This window comes from Sinocyclocheilus anshuiensis, unplaced genomic scaffold (assembly GCF_001515605.1).
Source record: "Sinocyclocheilus anshuiensis isolate Anshui unplaced genomic scaffold, SAMN03320099.WGS_v1.1 scaffold969, whole genome shotgun sequence".
NCBI lineage: Eukaryota > Metazoa > Chordata > Actinopteri > Cypriniformes > Cyprinidae > Sinocyclocheilus > Sinocyclocheilus anshuiensis.
Genome location: NW_015557114.1, coordinates 43,367 through 58,757, shown reverse-complemented (window position 1 = coordinate 58,757; position 15,391 = coordinate 43,367). Strand labels below are relative to the sequence as shown.

At 40.4% G+C, this 15,391-nt stretch overlaps 1 protein-coding gene across 1 annotated transcript in view; it reads right to left on the bottom strand.

The window, feature by feature from the left end:
- Positions 1-5,138: 5,138 nt before the first annotated feature.
- The window catches only part of LOC107677729 (protein FAM13B-like), a 53,555-nt gene continuing 43,302 nt past the window's right edge, over positions 5,139-15,391 (bottom strand). Inside the window, 12 exon segments of the mRNA XM_016472751.1 lie at positions 5,139-5,638; positions 6,873-6,974; positions 8,215-8,483; positions 8,793-8,888; positions 8,974-9,057; positions 10,365-10,585; positions 11,023-11,053; positions 11,055-11,173; positions 11,476-11,557; positions 12,544-12,682; positions 12,762-12,972; positions 14,748-14,810. Coding sequence (XP_016328237.1) covers positions 5,515-5,638; positions 6,873-6,974; positions 8,215-8,483; positions 8,793-8,888; positions 8,974-9,057; positions 10,365-10,585; positions 11,023-11,053; positions 11,055-11,173; positions 11,476-11,557; positions 12,544-12,682; positions 12,762-12,972; positions 14,748-14,810 — 1,541 coding nt within the window. The 3' untranslated portion in view covers positions 5,139-5,514.

Genomic DNA, 15,391 nt, shown 5'->3' with positions numbered 1-15,391 from the left:
AAGTCTTGACTGGAAACAAAACATCTAATTCTTGCAATGTTTTTTAGATGATAGTATGCTGATTTAGTCGCGTTTGGCACGCACCGTGTGTTAAGAGCGCTTGTAACACTCCAAAGAGAAAGGAAAAACTGAAATCGCATCATAGGACCCCTTTAATGAGTGAATCACTGAATCATTTATTCAACCGACTCGTTCAAAACGCTGATTCGTTCAGTAAGTAAACACCATCCATTGCTCAGATGCAAAACAGTGCTGTTTTCGTTGGCAAAATTGAGCAAAACAGGCGATATTGTGTCTAAAATGTAAGTCACTTAAATATATTTTATATTAAATTGAAATATAAAAAGTAAATACTCGTAATAACTCGCACTGAATTATATATTTAAAAAATATACATAAAATCATGAATCTCAGTATTAAAAACGTGAATAATCTAATTTTGCAATAATTTCCAAAAATATAAAATCTTAGAAACGCGACGAGCATTAAAATAAGTACATTTTAAGATGTTTTATTATGGTTTACACGCCTTTTCCTGTTACTACGTCCTTGTAATCAAACCAACCAATCTCTACACGCAGGGGCTGTTGAGCGAGCCAATCAGCTGTCGCTGCGCTCGCGAGCCAATCAGCGGTCAGATCGCTGTTCCTGTGAGTCGGGTTTGTTTGGTCGCCTAGTGATCGATGAGGAGGTAATAAACGCAGGTATTTATTCTCAACACGGCGATGACAAACGCATGCTTGCTTTGGATTGTGTTTAAATATCTTTGCTGCTCGCATCAGAGGTGTTTGGTCCGACAATAATGCTGGTTTTGTTATGAAATCGCTGCAGTAAAGCTATCGAAAGCTAACCAACACTAGCTGCCGCAGCTTCAGCGCAATTCAGAAACTATCATATGTTTATGATTTGGCAAATGATACAGGTTCAAATAACATGTTTAAATCACATAATGTCACCTACTAAAACGTACCGTGGTACAGTAATGATTTCTGATGAAAATACCGTGCTATTGATTAAAAGCCAAACATCTGATTCCTACATCTTGTAAAAACACTGCCAATAATGTTTATCCAGGTTTTATCCCGTTGTCTGTCTCTGTGTATTCCGACAAATTTTCAAATGTTTGCTTGCACTTCTGTTACGGAATTTGAATTTCTTTTCCCACACCTGCTCAACACTGAACAGAAGCCACGCCCTCTCTGCAGTTTGACAGGCAGGTGCATTCGGACCGAATGTAATGATTGGACGAACATTTTATGGTCCTGAAGCCTCCACAGAAGACTTTCAACCAGTGTAACAAAAAAATTATGAAAAACATTGCCTATACTAGGCCTAGGCGATAAAATGGTATCGATATTTATCGACGGTAGGGTTGGGCCGATAGACAATGCCATCGTCCATCGCCGATGGCTGACAGACATCACAATGTTAAGCTGACATCGTGATTCCAGGATCTGCAAATCATTCGCCATTGTCCTATCAGACATTTCTCCTTACTCTGTGTATGTGGTAAGTGAACTTTCATGTACTGTAATGCAGCAGGCTACTGCTAGCAAGCGGATAACCTTTTAGTGGCTCCGTATAACGCGTTATTCGTTTCACGCTTCGGGCACACCCCTAACCCCGCCCCCCGATGTCATCGTCCATCACGATGTTTCACTGTAGACACTGTATATTGCCCAACCCTAATCGACGGTACACCTTGTTCGATAACGATATAAAAAAATGTTAGATATAGTGCACGATATAGGCACGTGCTATGAGTGATGCAGACAGCACACACAAACACGAACATGAGTGCAGTGCCTGCCTGTGATGAGGAGATTGTGAATAAAAAAAAAAGAATATTAGTCAAATTTAAAATAAACATTTGCATTTGAATGCAATAGTACAATCGAATGTTAGGTGTGCCTCGGGGAGCGTCATCAGTGGAGCACGAGATGCGGTCATAATGATGTAAGTGACATTGTAGTTTAATGTTTTGTTAGTCTAGCCCACAAGACGCGCAGTTGCTGCGTTATTCATTCAGACTATTAGAGAAATATTGTAGCTCAATGCCTAGAAGATCTTGATTAGGTTAAAACCGAAACCAAGCCATTCACACAGATGCATATTCAGCGCATTTTCTAGACGGACAAATACGACTGCTGCACTCGCGTCTCACACAAGAGATGTATAGAAAGCTATGCAAAGTTAAAACAGTTTAAACTTTTAGAAAACACGTCACGAATTTGTGGAGGTTTATTCCTTTTCACTGCGTCTCATATGTTTTTAAAGGCAATCTGTGTGAATGGCACTTCGGCTCTTTGTATTAAGCAATGCATAAATACGTGATGCTGTTTTGTTCATAATTGTTTATGCAATTTATGAAATTATATTTGATTTATATGAGTTAATTTAGACGTAATGCACGTTTTTTTATAGACAGTTATTTCCTTGCGTTGACAATTTAATGCGCTGCATTATTTTGCTCATTGCGTCCTCTGGAAACAAGCCAAAAGTTTAACCTAATTAATCTGCATATAAAACATTAGAAATTAGATATGTAATTTTTATTTTGTTTTTGACTGATAAAACAAAAAAAATTGTTTGTCTCAATAAATTGAGTAAATTAAAAAATACAGTGGTTAAATGTAAAAAAAAATTCTATTGCTTTGTTTTAAAAAAGGTTATAAAAAATGTCAATTATCGATACCAAATGATATGAAACATTATATCGTTGATACATTTTTTAGCTATATCGCCCAGCCCTAGCCTATACTAGTTTTAAGTGCATAATCTGGTGCACTTTTTGTTGTAATTTTCAGTGTGAACATTATTCGCACTATTTATACTACACAATGGCATAGAAGAGTGCATAAGGGACACACTTAAAGTGCAGTAAACACTATAATATAACTAATTAACAAATTAAAGTTGCAGTATGTACTATTGACTGCTAGTGGTTGAAATGGGTACTGCAGTCCAATTTCAAAATACTGGAGAGTTGTTTCTCCCGCCCCTTCTCCTCAGACTCAATGCTCACGCGGGTTGCCAGGTTGAGTAAGCTGATGAGTTGATTTATCCGCGTTTAATATGCTTCCTGTCACAGAGCTTTTTAGGTGGATGGAGAGGCTGTGTAGGTCGGGTAGAATCTGCGATTTCTGACTCGTTTGCTGGCTTCCATGGCTGCAATATGCTGTTTACCAGCAACTGGCAACCCAGGGTAAACTGGCAGTAGGCGGAGTCACACAGACCAAAGCAAAAACAGACATTCCGACACTGAATGCACATTTCGAAGTAGAATAACTGACTGTAGCATTGTTCTTCAGAGAAACAAGTATGTGAACTTGGCATGTTTCCTAAATATCTGCAAACAAATGGTATTTTATGCTTTATTAGTCAAAAAAACCCTAAAAACTTCAAAATGAATACAGAAATAAATACCAGTTTGCGAAATCAAGCAACATTTACCATCTATTGAATTTTCACAAACGCAGTCCATCAGAAATTTTGTGAGGACAAAAGATTTCCCACACAGATTTCACAATGCATTCAAGTCAGTCACACAGACTCGCTGCATTGATCTTGGTCTGAAAGTGACTTCTGTGTGAGCTGTGCTTCATGCATCTACACTATTGGCAATGGACCTTTTGTTATGTACTTCTTCTGTGCTTTCTTTATGGTATTTTTTTGATTTTGGAGTACTCCTACAGGCACAATAAGGCATGAACAACAGGTAATAATTCCCACAAGCTGTTTATTGAAAATGCACATACTGGATAGAGGAGGGCTCTCATTCCATTGATACAGGCCCCGATGCGTATTTATTGCTTCATTTTCATGGCACAAAAATAGAAATACAAATTTCTGCCATGCAAACCTACTACTGTCAAGCTTATACAAAACAGGACAAAGCAGGGGCTTCACTAATACAGAGGAACAACCATGGCATTAAGATGGCGTAACTGCAGAAAGTGAGACGATAAAAAAACGAGAGTACAAAATAATGGTCGTAAAAAAGGACACCACCACACAGTGATAGATGGGCCAGAACACGTCCGATAACAACCTGCACTCGCAGCATTCACGTGCAAGTAGTGCTTGAATAAACGAGAAAACTGGAACAAACATAACAGACTGCATTCCCAGAATGCTGTGCAAATAATCTCCATCACCTCCTTCATCTGTCACGAACAGATCCCTTCCATGCATTTACCACTATCAAACACTTGACCACAAAACGCTCATCTGACCTCCAGCGACCCGCAGGACTCTCCATCCTCGCATCCTTCCTTCGCTAGCTCTCCGATAAGACCTTATCATCAGTTCAGCTCAATGCCAGCAGCATGTTAAAGCCGATACTGTTACGATATGAGCCGGCAGCTGAAAAGTGACCATGACGGATCAGATGATATGCTGAAAAGTGCCGACTCCTGACATGAGGAGGAAACCTCATCCTGTGCCCTAAAGTCACATGACACATGATTATGACAGCATGTATGTCACACATCAAGAGTCGGGGTCATCTAATTATCACGTTCTTCTAACTAACAGCATTATTGGTCATGACCGGATGCGTTCAGACTGAAGTTGAATGTTGAATGTGTGCACACTGGCAAACCAAGAGTCTAGAGGTGAGAAAAACCCATAAGGACACATTAACGTACAAAATAACAAACTCCATCTATTCATGCTAACTATAGCATCAGAAATGATCTACTATGTACCACTGTGATCTAACGTGTCAGTTTGGCATATATATATTCACTTTCATTACATCATCGTCAGTCAGCTGTATATCACCGATGTGAATGCAGACATACAGCTATGAGTCATTTACACATGAATCAGGAAGAGTTTGTTACAGTCCAGCTGGGTTAGCTTTTGTCAGTCCAATCAGATGATCCAAGTGTCATTACAAGAAAAAAAGAGCACCAGCTTCATACAAGAGTCCTCTGATTTGTAACCGAAAGCTCGGGGGCAAAAAAATAAAAAATTGCACTCAATAATTCACTGTGCCAATACGTTGAAATCAAGAAAAACACTGAAATATTTAAGCCTACATACAGAATAGTTCAGGCAGGTGAGTTTTTATTAGGGTTAGAGCTGAACTCTGCAGGACTGCGGCTCTCCAGGACCGGAGTTCGCCACCCCTGGTATAGTCTGTACAAGTATACATACATAGGACCCAAATCGCACCCTCTAAGAGCATGAATTAGGGCGAGGAGGAGTGTGATGTGGGTGTTGAAATATGATGACCATCTGTGTGGTCTGAGGAAGAGTTCAGTGCTTGATGTCTATATATATGTAGAACTGATGCGATCACTCAACACAGCACGATTCTCAGTATGAGAAAGCTTGTGGAAAAGAAAGACAAAAATCTGAATATCAAACTCAAGGGAACTTCGTTCTTCCTGTAGGTAACTTTTTTAGATGACAGAGGACATGTGTTTCTTCTTCTTCTCCAGTGGTTGACGTTGATGGAGTACCGTCAGGATGTTGAGATGGTGCAGGCTCCTGGAACGGGGCGCTTTAGATGGACTTGGATGAATCCTGCTTGCTGATGAGGACCTCCAGAAGCCGCAGTTTGGCTTTAATGCGCTTGTACTCCTTGTATTCGTCCATCATAGGCATGCGGTCTTCCTTCTGAACATTCCTGTGGGGGGAAAAAACATTTTGTTTAAATACAATGCTGATATGATGAAGGTAAAACATGATGTGTTTATGTTCGTTTTTAACCACTGGTCATGTCAGGTGAATTTCTTTGCATTACAGAGCGTGCAATGAGATGGCGCCAAGTTAACAGTTACTTAATGGTTGTTCTACAGTAGATCAATGTCAGTTGTATGAACTGAACAGAATCTGACGGAGGGTCAGGTGTACTAAGTGTTTACAGTAGCAATTGTAACATTTGTCTGGTACAATGTCAGAGGAGGCTCTTATCACTCAGTGTCTGATTACCCTGACTTATGCAAAATATCATCAAGAAAATTACAACAACCTGTTAAAACAAAAACATGCAATGACAAGCCAGGGTGTTAAAAACATAAAAACTGATTTCTGTTCTACAACGCCGCTGTGATTCGTTTCAAATCAAGACAATATAAGCAAAATGTCTTTAATCAGAATATATAAAAAAAAAGGTTTAAAGAGATACAGTATACAGTAAAAGTACAGTAAAATTATTGTAAATTATTACAATAAATTAAACACTTAAAATAACTATTTTCTGTTTGAATATAGTTTAAAATGTAATTTATTCCTGTGATCAAAGCTGAATTTTCAGCATCATTACTCCAGTCTTCAGTGTCACATGATCTTCAGAAATCATTCTGATATGCTGATTTGCTGCTCAAGAAACATTTATTGTCAATGCTAAAAACAGATCTGCTGTTTCATATTGTTGTACAAAACACTTTTCCCAGTTTTTTTTTTAATGAATAGAATTGTTGCATCACAGGAATAAATTAAATTTTAGTGTATATTAAAATAGAAAACCGTTATTTTACATTGTAACAATATTTCACACAATATTTTTTTTTTCTGTATTTTTGATCAAATAAATGCAGCCTTGATGAGCATAAGAGACTTCTATCTATCTATCTATCTATCTATCTATAAATTGGGCATACTTTCTATAGTAATTCACTCAATCTGATGACATAATGCGAAAGTACCATACAGACAATAAGAGGGCGAGGCTTAGAAGGCTGGACAATTCTGTGCTTTAGAACAAGAACTTAATGTTCCCTGCTTGAAAACATCATAGATTTCTACTGATCTACCAATTCAGGCAGAATATTGCCCACCGCTGGATTCCGTCTAGTGTGTTTGATCTCAAAAGCATGCCCCCTCTGCGCGCTCGGATGAAATGAACGTGGGAGGCCTACCTGCCATTCTGTTGGTAGAATTCATCTTCAAACTCTCTGATGGTCCTCCACAGTTTCTTCTTCTCCGCTCTGGCCTTCCATAGCTGTTCCAGGAGCTCGGGCCTGTGGGATACAGGTGGTGTTAAACTGCTGGGTTTCCATAGATGGAGCTGTAACTCTCCAGATACTATAGCAACAGAAAACTGTACTCAAAACACTCCTAAGCGGGATACAACCTTTGCATGACAAGAGCACGGCTCTGAGGTTAACTCGGGTCGGTAAAAGTTAGTAACAAGGTGACATGGATCTCGGCGGCACCCAATACAGTACGCGAGACTTAGATCTGGATGCTTGTGCAGTTGTTTTCCTTCATACAGGATTACGGCTTGATCCAGCTCGAGATTTTCAGGTCTCTGCCAAGTTCTATTAATAGACCTCATATGACGAGAGCGTGAGCCGATTGCTGCTCCTACCTGATCAAGTGTGGAACTATGTGTGTAGACACGCATGCACATAAATCAAGGTGTAGAAATCGAAGTCTCATTACTTCTGCCAGTGTAGGTTACACTTTCAACCCAAGACCTGCTGGGTAATTCCAAACTGAAGACTTCAACATTGCTTCAGATTTAAAGGAACATTTCACCCAAGAATGAAAATATGTTGAAATGTACTCTCCCTCAGGCCATCCAAGATGTAGATGAGTTTGTTTCTTCATCAGATTTGGAGAAATGTAGCATTACACCACTTGCTCACCAATGGATCCTCTGCAGTGAATGGGTGCCGTCAGAATGAGAGTCCAAACAGCTGATAAAAACATCACATAAATCCATTCCCTGTTGTCCTTTCACATCAAAATTCACCGACATGTTTTCTCTTGTCAACAGTGCTTGATCTGTGCATATTTCTCTCCAGATTCAGACCAGACAACTTTTTCACGGGAGAAAGTAATATTATGAATAACGGACTTTTTCGCAGTTTGAAGTTAAAAACATCTTGATGGATTTGTTTCTTACAAACACACAGCTTTTCACTTCTCCAGATGTTAACTGATGGAGTGGCGTAGATTACTTGTGGATTATTGTGATGTTTTTAATCAGCTGTTTGGACTCTCATTCTGACAGCACCCATTCACTGCAGAGGATCCACTGGTGAACAAGTGATGGAAAGCTACACTTCTCCAAATCTGTTACAATGAAGAAACTCACCTTAAATGGCCTGAGGGTGAGTACATTTTCATATTTGGATGAACTGCTCCTTTAAATCCATATGGAACAGCATTTCCATTCTACCTCCATAGTGTTCGAGGAATATTTAGTAAGAAAGTAAATATCAATTTTGATTTTCTGGTCCTGAATGTACTCACATTGAGGAGGCGTTGGAACTGGACAGACGCAGATCAAGATTGAGCTTCCCAGAGCTGAGGACGTTCTCCTGAGTGGGCTGCAGGGAGCTGGGCTGGGCTACTGGGTCCATGATGATTTCCAAACCCTCGCTCTGCAGCTCTACATTTTCCTGCTGGCCCCTGCCCTCCTCCTCCTCCTCCTCTTCTTCGATCTCACCACAGAAGTGGGCAGTTTCGCCCTCGATGATGGGCTGTAGCATCTGATTGCGCCGTTTGCTGGAGGGAGAAGCCTGTGCGAGAGAGGAGAGTCCGGTTATTCTGCTTCCTCTGTGCTAAATGTCTAGCCAGCGTACCATACAATCCTAAAACAACACTAGATCCTAATTCAGCTCTAGAAAGCAGTGTCAGCTTTCATTTCACAATCCTATCATATCTCACCCACTTTCAATATCATTCTTAGAATATGCATTAATTATAAACTCCAGACTTTTCAGGTTTCAGATTGCAAACATTAATTATAAATTATTCATAACATGAAATACCCAAAAGGCTAATGTGGGAGTGGTAAAAACAAAAAAAAGAGGAACAGAGTGACTTACTATGATAGGGGTGATGCTGACACGGGTGAGCATCTGCTTGACCAGCCGATATCTGTCATACAAGGGTTTCACAATCAAGCGCTCCTCTCGGGTCACCTGCAAGAAAGACACTTTTGTCAGAGCACTGCATACATGAGGAAGTTTTTGTGCGTGTGTGTGTGTGAGAGAGAGAGACACTTACTGGGCGCCCATGAATTCCCTCATAGTACAGAAGGTTCTTCTGCAGTACTGTTTTCTCACTGGCAAGCTGCTCCTTGGTCATTTTCTGTAAAGAGCGACAAATTAACTTCTCAAATTAGATCACGGCTGGATAAACTACATGACTTTTAATGTTTATTAAAGAAGTCTCTTCTGCTCATCACGGCTGGATTTATTTGATCAAAAACACAGGAAAAAAAACCTAATATTGTGAAATATTATTACAAACGGTTTTCTATTTTAATATACATTTAAAATATAATTTATTTCTGTGATCAAAGCTGGATTTTCAGCATCATTACTCCAGTCTTCAGTGTCACGTGATCCTTCAGAAATCATTATCATATGCTGATTTATTGTCAATGTTGGAAACAGTTGTGCTGCTTAATGTTTTGTTTTGTTTTCAAGATTCTTTGATGAATAAAAAGAACAGCATTTATTTAAAATAGAAATCTTTTCTAACAATATACACTACTGTTCAAAAGTTTGGGGTCAGTAAATTTTGTATCCTTTCTTTTGTTTGAAAGAAATTAATGCTTTTATTCAGCAAGGATGTGTTAAATTGACAAAAAGTGGCAGTAAAGACTTATATTGTTATAAATTATTTCTATTTTAAATAAATGCTGTTCTTATTAAATTTTATTCATCAAATAATCCTGAAAAAAGTATCACAGGTTCCAAAAAATATTAAGCAGAACAACTATTTCCAAGATTTATAATAAAAATAATAAATCAGCATATCAGAATGATTTCTGAAGGATCATGTGACACTGAAGACTGGAGTAATGATGCTGAAAATTCAGCTTTGATCACAGAAATAAATTACATTTTAAAGAATATTAAAACAGAAAACTATTATTTTAAATTGCAATAATATTTCACAATATTATTGCTTTTTCTGTATTTTTCATCAAATAAATGCAGCCTTGATGAGCATAAGAGACTTCTTTCAAAAACATCAGAAATCTTACTGATCCCAAACTTTTGAACAGCAGTGTATGCCTCATTACCAGGAGACACACGATGCATGAAAACAATGTGTTTTAAAATCTGCTTAAATAATTACAGGTTTGATATCCTTGAACTGGATGGAATCATGGTCTGAAGCCAAAATTGGAGTCTCTGCCCATTACACACTATTAATTTTCTATGAAATTTGTCAAACCCAGCAGCCCAAAATCTGTAGACCAGCTGTGACTTTTAACTAGCGTTGACTCATGCAGACTGTAAATCAAGGCAAAAATCTGTGCACAGGTCACGTAATGTATTCTACCCATTAGATGTTACAAATCTAACTTCCTGACAACGTCTGAGATTATATCAGTTCGTAATACATCAAAGCTGCAAATTAAAGTTTAAGAAGCTGGAACTCACTCTGATGTCCTCTGGCCAGCCGTCCTCGGCTCTCTTGGTTTGGATGCAGTGCTGAAGGAGCTCCAGCGTCTCTTCTCTTGTGGGCCGGTGACCCCATGCCTCACTCTCCACAGGGTCCTCGTGAGCCGACTGATCCAGTGTGGATCCAAAGCTCTTGGGCAGAGTGTTACTGCGTGGCCGCGTCTGTGGAGTCAGCTCACTCTCAGCCTTGTGTTTGGCATCTGGGTGAGAGAGACAAAAACAAAGACCGATTTAAGAGACCAGAAGGTTTGCTGGTCGCCGCGGACATTTAGGATGGAGTAGACCACACCAACCGAAAGAAATACAAGGTCAGTGATCGACCACACTCAGCATTACCACAAACTACGAAAAAGTCCATCAGTAGTGCACTGACGACCTCACAAAGTACACTATCAGAGGGCCAAAGAAGCATTTTGGAAACACAGGCCTGGTGACTGACAACAGCCTGTGAGCCCTTGAACCTGATATGATATTCCTCATAAACATACACTTTAGATGATTAAAGAAGCTGAGACATGTGGCTGAGAGCGTCCCGTAGGGGGAAAGATTCTGCGAGACTGCGGTCAGAGAAACAGAGAGAGAGGAGAGCAGAGAGTGTCAAACTCAAGTCTACTTACTGCTGCTTAAGTGTACTTACAGAAGTGGGGCGCCTGTCTAGAGGCATTGAGGGGGGCGTGACAGTGTAAAATGGGGTGTGTTCGGGACGGAGGAAGAGGACGAGTGGCGTCTGTATGACTGAAGCACGGCCGGGTGCCTCAGGGAACCTTTGGGTAAGAGGTGCTGTCGTCCTGCCGATGCGGGCCGTCCCGAGTAGATTTAGTTAAAGAGAAAGAGAGACTTTATACGACAGTGCACCTCTGATGGGGGGCATCAAATGGAAATGGATGATGGGAAGTGTGGGAGGCCAAACACAGTGAGCAGAGGGCTCTCCAGTAGAGTATGAGGGTGTTCCCATGAGAGAGAGCCCCAGAGCCTCTACAGACATGCAGTGTAAGGTGCACTTCTCCAGGCAGGCCCGGACCAAGACTGACACTGACTATCAGAAACTCCACACCCATATCGCTCCCCCGGCCCACACAGCCACCCTTACCTTTGAGCTGCTTGCGGATTTTGGTAAGGTCAGTCATCCACTTCAGCACCTTTGGATCAGCTGCCTTATCAGCGTGAGACGGCTGCAAGCGACAAACAGTGATATCAATTTAACTGAGAATGTGCATGGCAATAGATGTACACTGGATTTTGCCATTTGTCACAATGCAAAGGTTTTGCTATATGGTTGCTAGAGTGTTCTAAAAAGTCATCAGCATGTTGCTACGTATGTAGGGTGTGAGGGTGTTCTGAGAAATATAGTGTTGCAGGTCAAAAGTTTTAGAGCGGTTTTAAGAAGCTCACCAAGGCTGCATTTATTTGATCCAAAATACAGTAAAAGCAGTAATGGTTTTGAAAAATGTGCAAACTCAGCATGGTTTTGTGAAATGTTATTACAAATAAAAAATAACTGTTTTCTATTTGAATACATTTTAAAATCTAATTTATTCCTGTGATCAAAGCTGAATTTTCAGCATCATTACTCCAGTCTTCAGTGTCACATGATCCTTCAGAAATCATTATCATATGCTGATTTACTGCTCAGGAAGCATTTATTATAACTATCAATGTTGAAAACAGTTGTGTACAATTTTTCACCATTCTTTGATGAATAGAAAGTTCAAAAGAACAGCATTTATCTGAAATGGAAAGTTTTTTTTTTGGGGGGGGGGTTAAAGAAATGTGTACTTTTTACTTTTATTCAGCAGAGTTCAAAGACTTTATAATGTTACAAATGCTTTCTATTTCAGCTAAAGTCTGTTCTATTCATCAAATAATCCTGAAGAAAATTGCAGCAAATCAGCATATTAGAATGATTTCTGAAGATCATGTGACACTGAAGACTGGAGTGATGATGCTGAATCATTATTCAGCATCATTAGCTTTGCATCACAGAAATAAATTACATTTTAAACTATATTCAAATAGAAAACATTTATTTTATTTCACAATATTACTGTTTTAGCTGTATTTTGGATCAAATTAATGCAGCCTTAGTAAGCGAAAAAGGCTACTTCAAAAACATCTTACCGATCTAAAACATTTGACCAGTAGTGTATATCATTCTAACCTTGTAGTTTCTCTCTTTTTCAAACTGTTCCTCAAACTGCTTGATCTTCTTCTTGAGGTTCTGGAGTTTCTTGGTGAACTGTTGGGAAACGGTGTCTCCCTTCAAACTGTCTTTGGAAGGGAGGGAAGCACGGCGAGGCCTGTGAGACGTGACACAAGCGTGAGTTTGGCTGTCAGTGTATCTGAGCAATCATAAGTGCATGTGGTCTCTCTGCTCACCTCCCACAGGGCAAAGCTTTGGTGGAGGATGTAGCATCGTGGTCCTGCTGCAAGAACCGCTGACTGTGGCCAAACTCCAGAAACCGCCGGGCCAGTAGCGGCTGAGTATCTTCTTCTAGAGGTGGGGGCATCATGCAGCCCGCCAGCGGAGACAGTTGGGCCTCCCCTGACTCGGTCTCCTCTTGCCATGACATGAACACTGGCACAGGGTCTGCCAAAGACACACAGACACATACACTGCCATAAAAACCAATATCATCACCATAACGCAACAGTTTAATCGCAAACACTTCAATACAGAGTTAGAAGTTCACAACAGGCCTGGGTTGCTTTGTGATATAAACCCAAAGTCTAAACGGGTGCGCAGAAATCAGAGCTGCTCTGACACATAGTGGGCGAGCCATACAGCGCATGAAAACAAAGACTTTCTCAGATCGCTTGGTGGAAATGGACGAGCACTGTGTTATTTGGCGGGTGACTCTTCTGGGTAATAGTGCACAGTTGAACGTCATCCACTCAGACAAGCATTCACACACAGATTCTAAAGCCAAAGTATTTAAAGAGCTTCATTGCTGCTACATCCACAATGACAGCAGCCATTGTTTATCGTGCTCGATGCAGGGAATCATGCTCAGAGCAGAAGTCACGTTGACCCGAGAGGGCAGAGAATGTACTGGACCGTGGCCTGCTGTGGAAACTTAGCCGATCAAATGTGCACTGCCTAGATGTCTGACATGGTGGTTAATTAGGAGAAAGCTGATGCATTTGCTGATGGCAGATGGTAAATAGTGGGAGTCAGCAGGACCAACTGGGTGCATGTGAGGAGCCGAAGGGTTAGTCAGAGTCTCTGAACCTGAAGCTGTTTTCAGTCCATTTGACGTCAGAAGTGAATTTGGTTGGTGTGAATGCTAGGCTCTGTTAGAAAATGGGGATCTGGGGAACAGTGAATTTATGTGGATTGCAAACCAAAATGATACCTATAAAGATAACTATAACAATAATAACTACGTTAGCGTCCACATGAATGGATGATAACATTCTGTTTATTATAAGCACACTGTAATTTTGTTGTCTCCTGCTGGTTTAAATGCTTAAGCTCTTTAAAGTCGGGTATGTTGTGATCAGCTGGAAAAAAAAATATTCAACTATATTGTTCCTCTGTCATTATCGTTATAGCTGTGAACTACGATTACTAAAACTTTATAGTTAAAGTTATTGTACTTAATTTGAACAGGTCATTTGTATGAAAGCAATCCGTCCTAATTTTGCAGAAGTAAACTGCTTTTGTACAAGTACACTACAAGTCAACTACCAGTAAATTTAATACTCTTACTTTTGTTCAATATGCATTATCACACTTAAATCCCTTCTGCGAAATTCCACAGATTTCCCACTAAAATCAAGGTGGAAAAATGCAGAAAAGGCTAATTTCCATTTGGGCCTCCAAATTGATACCTGACTTGGAAGAAATCGCATTTGGCAAGCAACAAGTGCATCCAAAAGTGTTGTTCTGGGTGCAGTTTTGATAGAAAAACAATAACAGCAAGCCAAAAATGCTTTACATTTTTAGTGCCTATTCACGGTGGAACTCTGTGGTAGATGCTGAAAGCGTACCGTCGTTCGAGGGGCAGAGACAAACTCGGGTTCGAAACAAATGTGAAAACAGCCTGAGAGGAGCAGTGGGTGATGGACAAGCAGGGGAAGTAGGGCTGTCGCGATAACCGCAATATCGCAATACCGCGCTATTGACGAGCAAACCGCAGAGGAATGCAAGAACCGCAGCAACCGCGATTTTTGCGTGTTTTCTTTTTTCATAAGGTTATGCCCTTCTCGTTTTACACTTCATGCATGTGGACTGAATATTAAACAAGTTAGTAGTGATAACATAATATGTACCGTGCTGATTTGTACAGAGGCTCCGTAGATTTGCACTTAACAAGCCTAAACAGACAGTGAATGAGAGAGAGAGATCGACTAAGCATGTACTCCCTTCTCTCTGCAGGTGCATACATGTGAAGTCAATGGATGGGAAATTGATGGGGCATGATTCTGACCAGGCATGGGCAGAGAGAAAGAGAGAGAGATAGCACAGGAGAGTGCAGTGAGCGATGAGCCTCTCTCTCACACACACACACACACACACACACACTCACTCACTCACACACACACACACGCACGCACATGTGGACTGAATATTAAACAAGTTAGTAATGATAACATAATGTGTACCATGCTGATTTGTACAGAGGCTCCGTAGATTTGCACTTAACAAGCCTAAACAGACAGTGAATGAGAGAGAGAGATCGACTAAGCATGTGCGATTCCTTGCGTCTGTCCTCCAGGCCGAGTCATATATATTTGTGAAAATAGTTTGTCATGTCCAAGGAAAGCGAAATCTCTCTTAGCATCGACGCATAGCTGGTCAGCTGAGCCTTCTAAAGTGGCACTCAAAGTTAAAATGATTTCAACAGCGTGTTTCATTACGTCTCTCTTTGAATGAATGAATCAGCTTTTTTGAACGTGTAGTTGAAAGAACGGTTTAAAGACTCACTCAAAGACAGTCCCTTACCACCACCTTGTGGCGCAACACTGTAACTGCACTGACTGACAGCCCGTCTAGAACGCGCGCA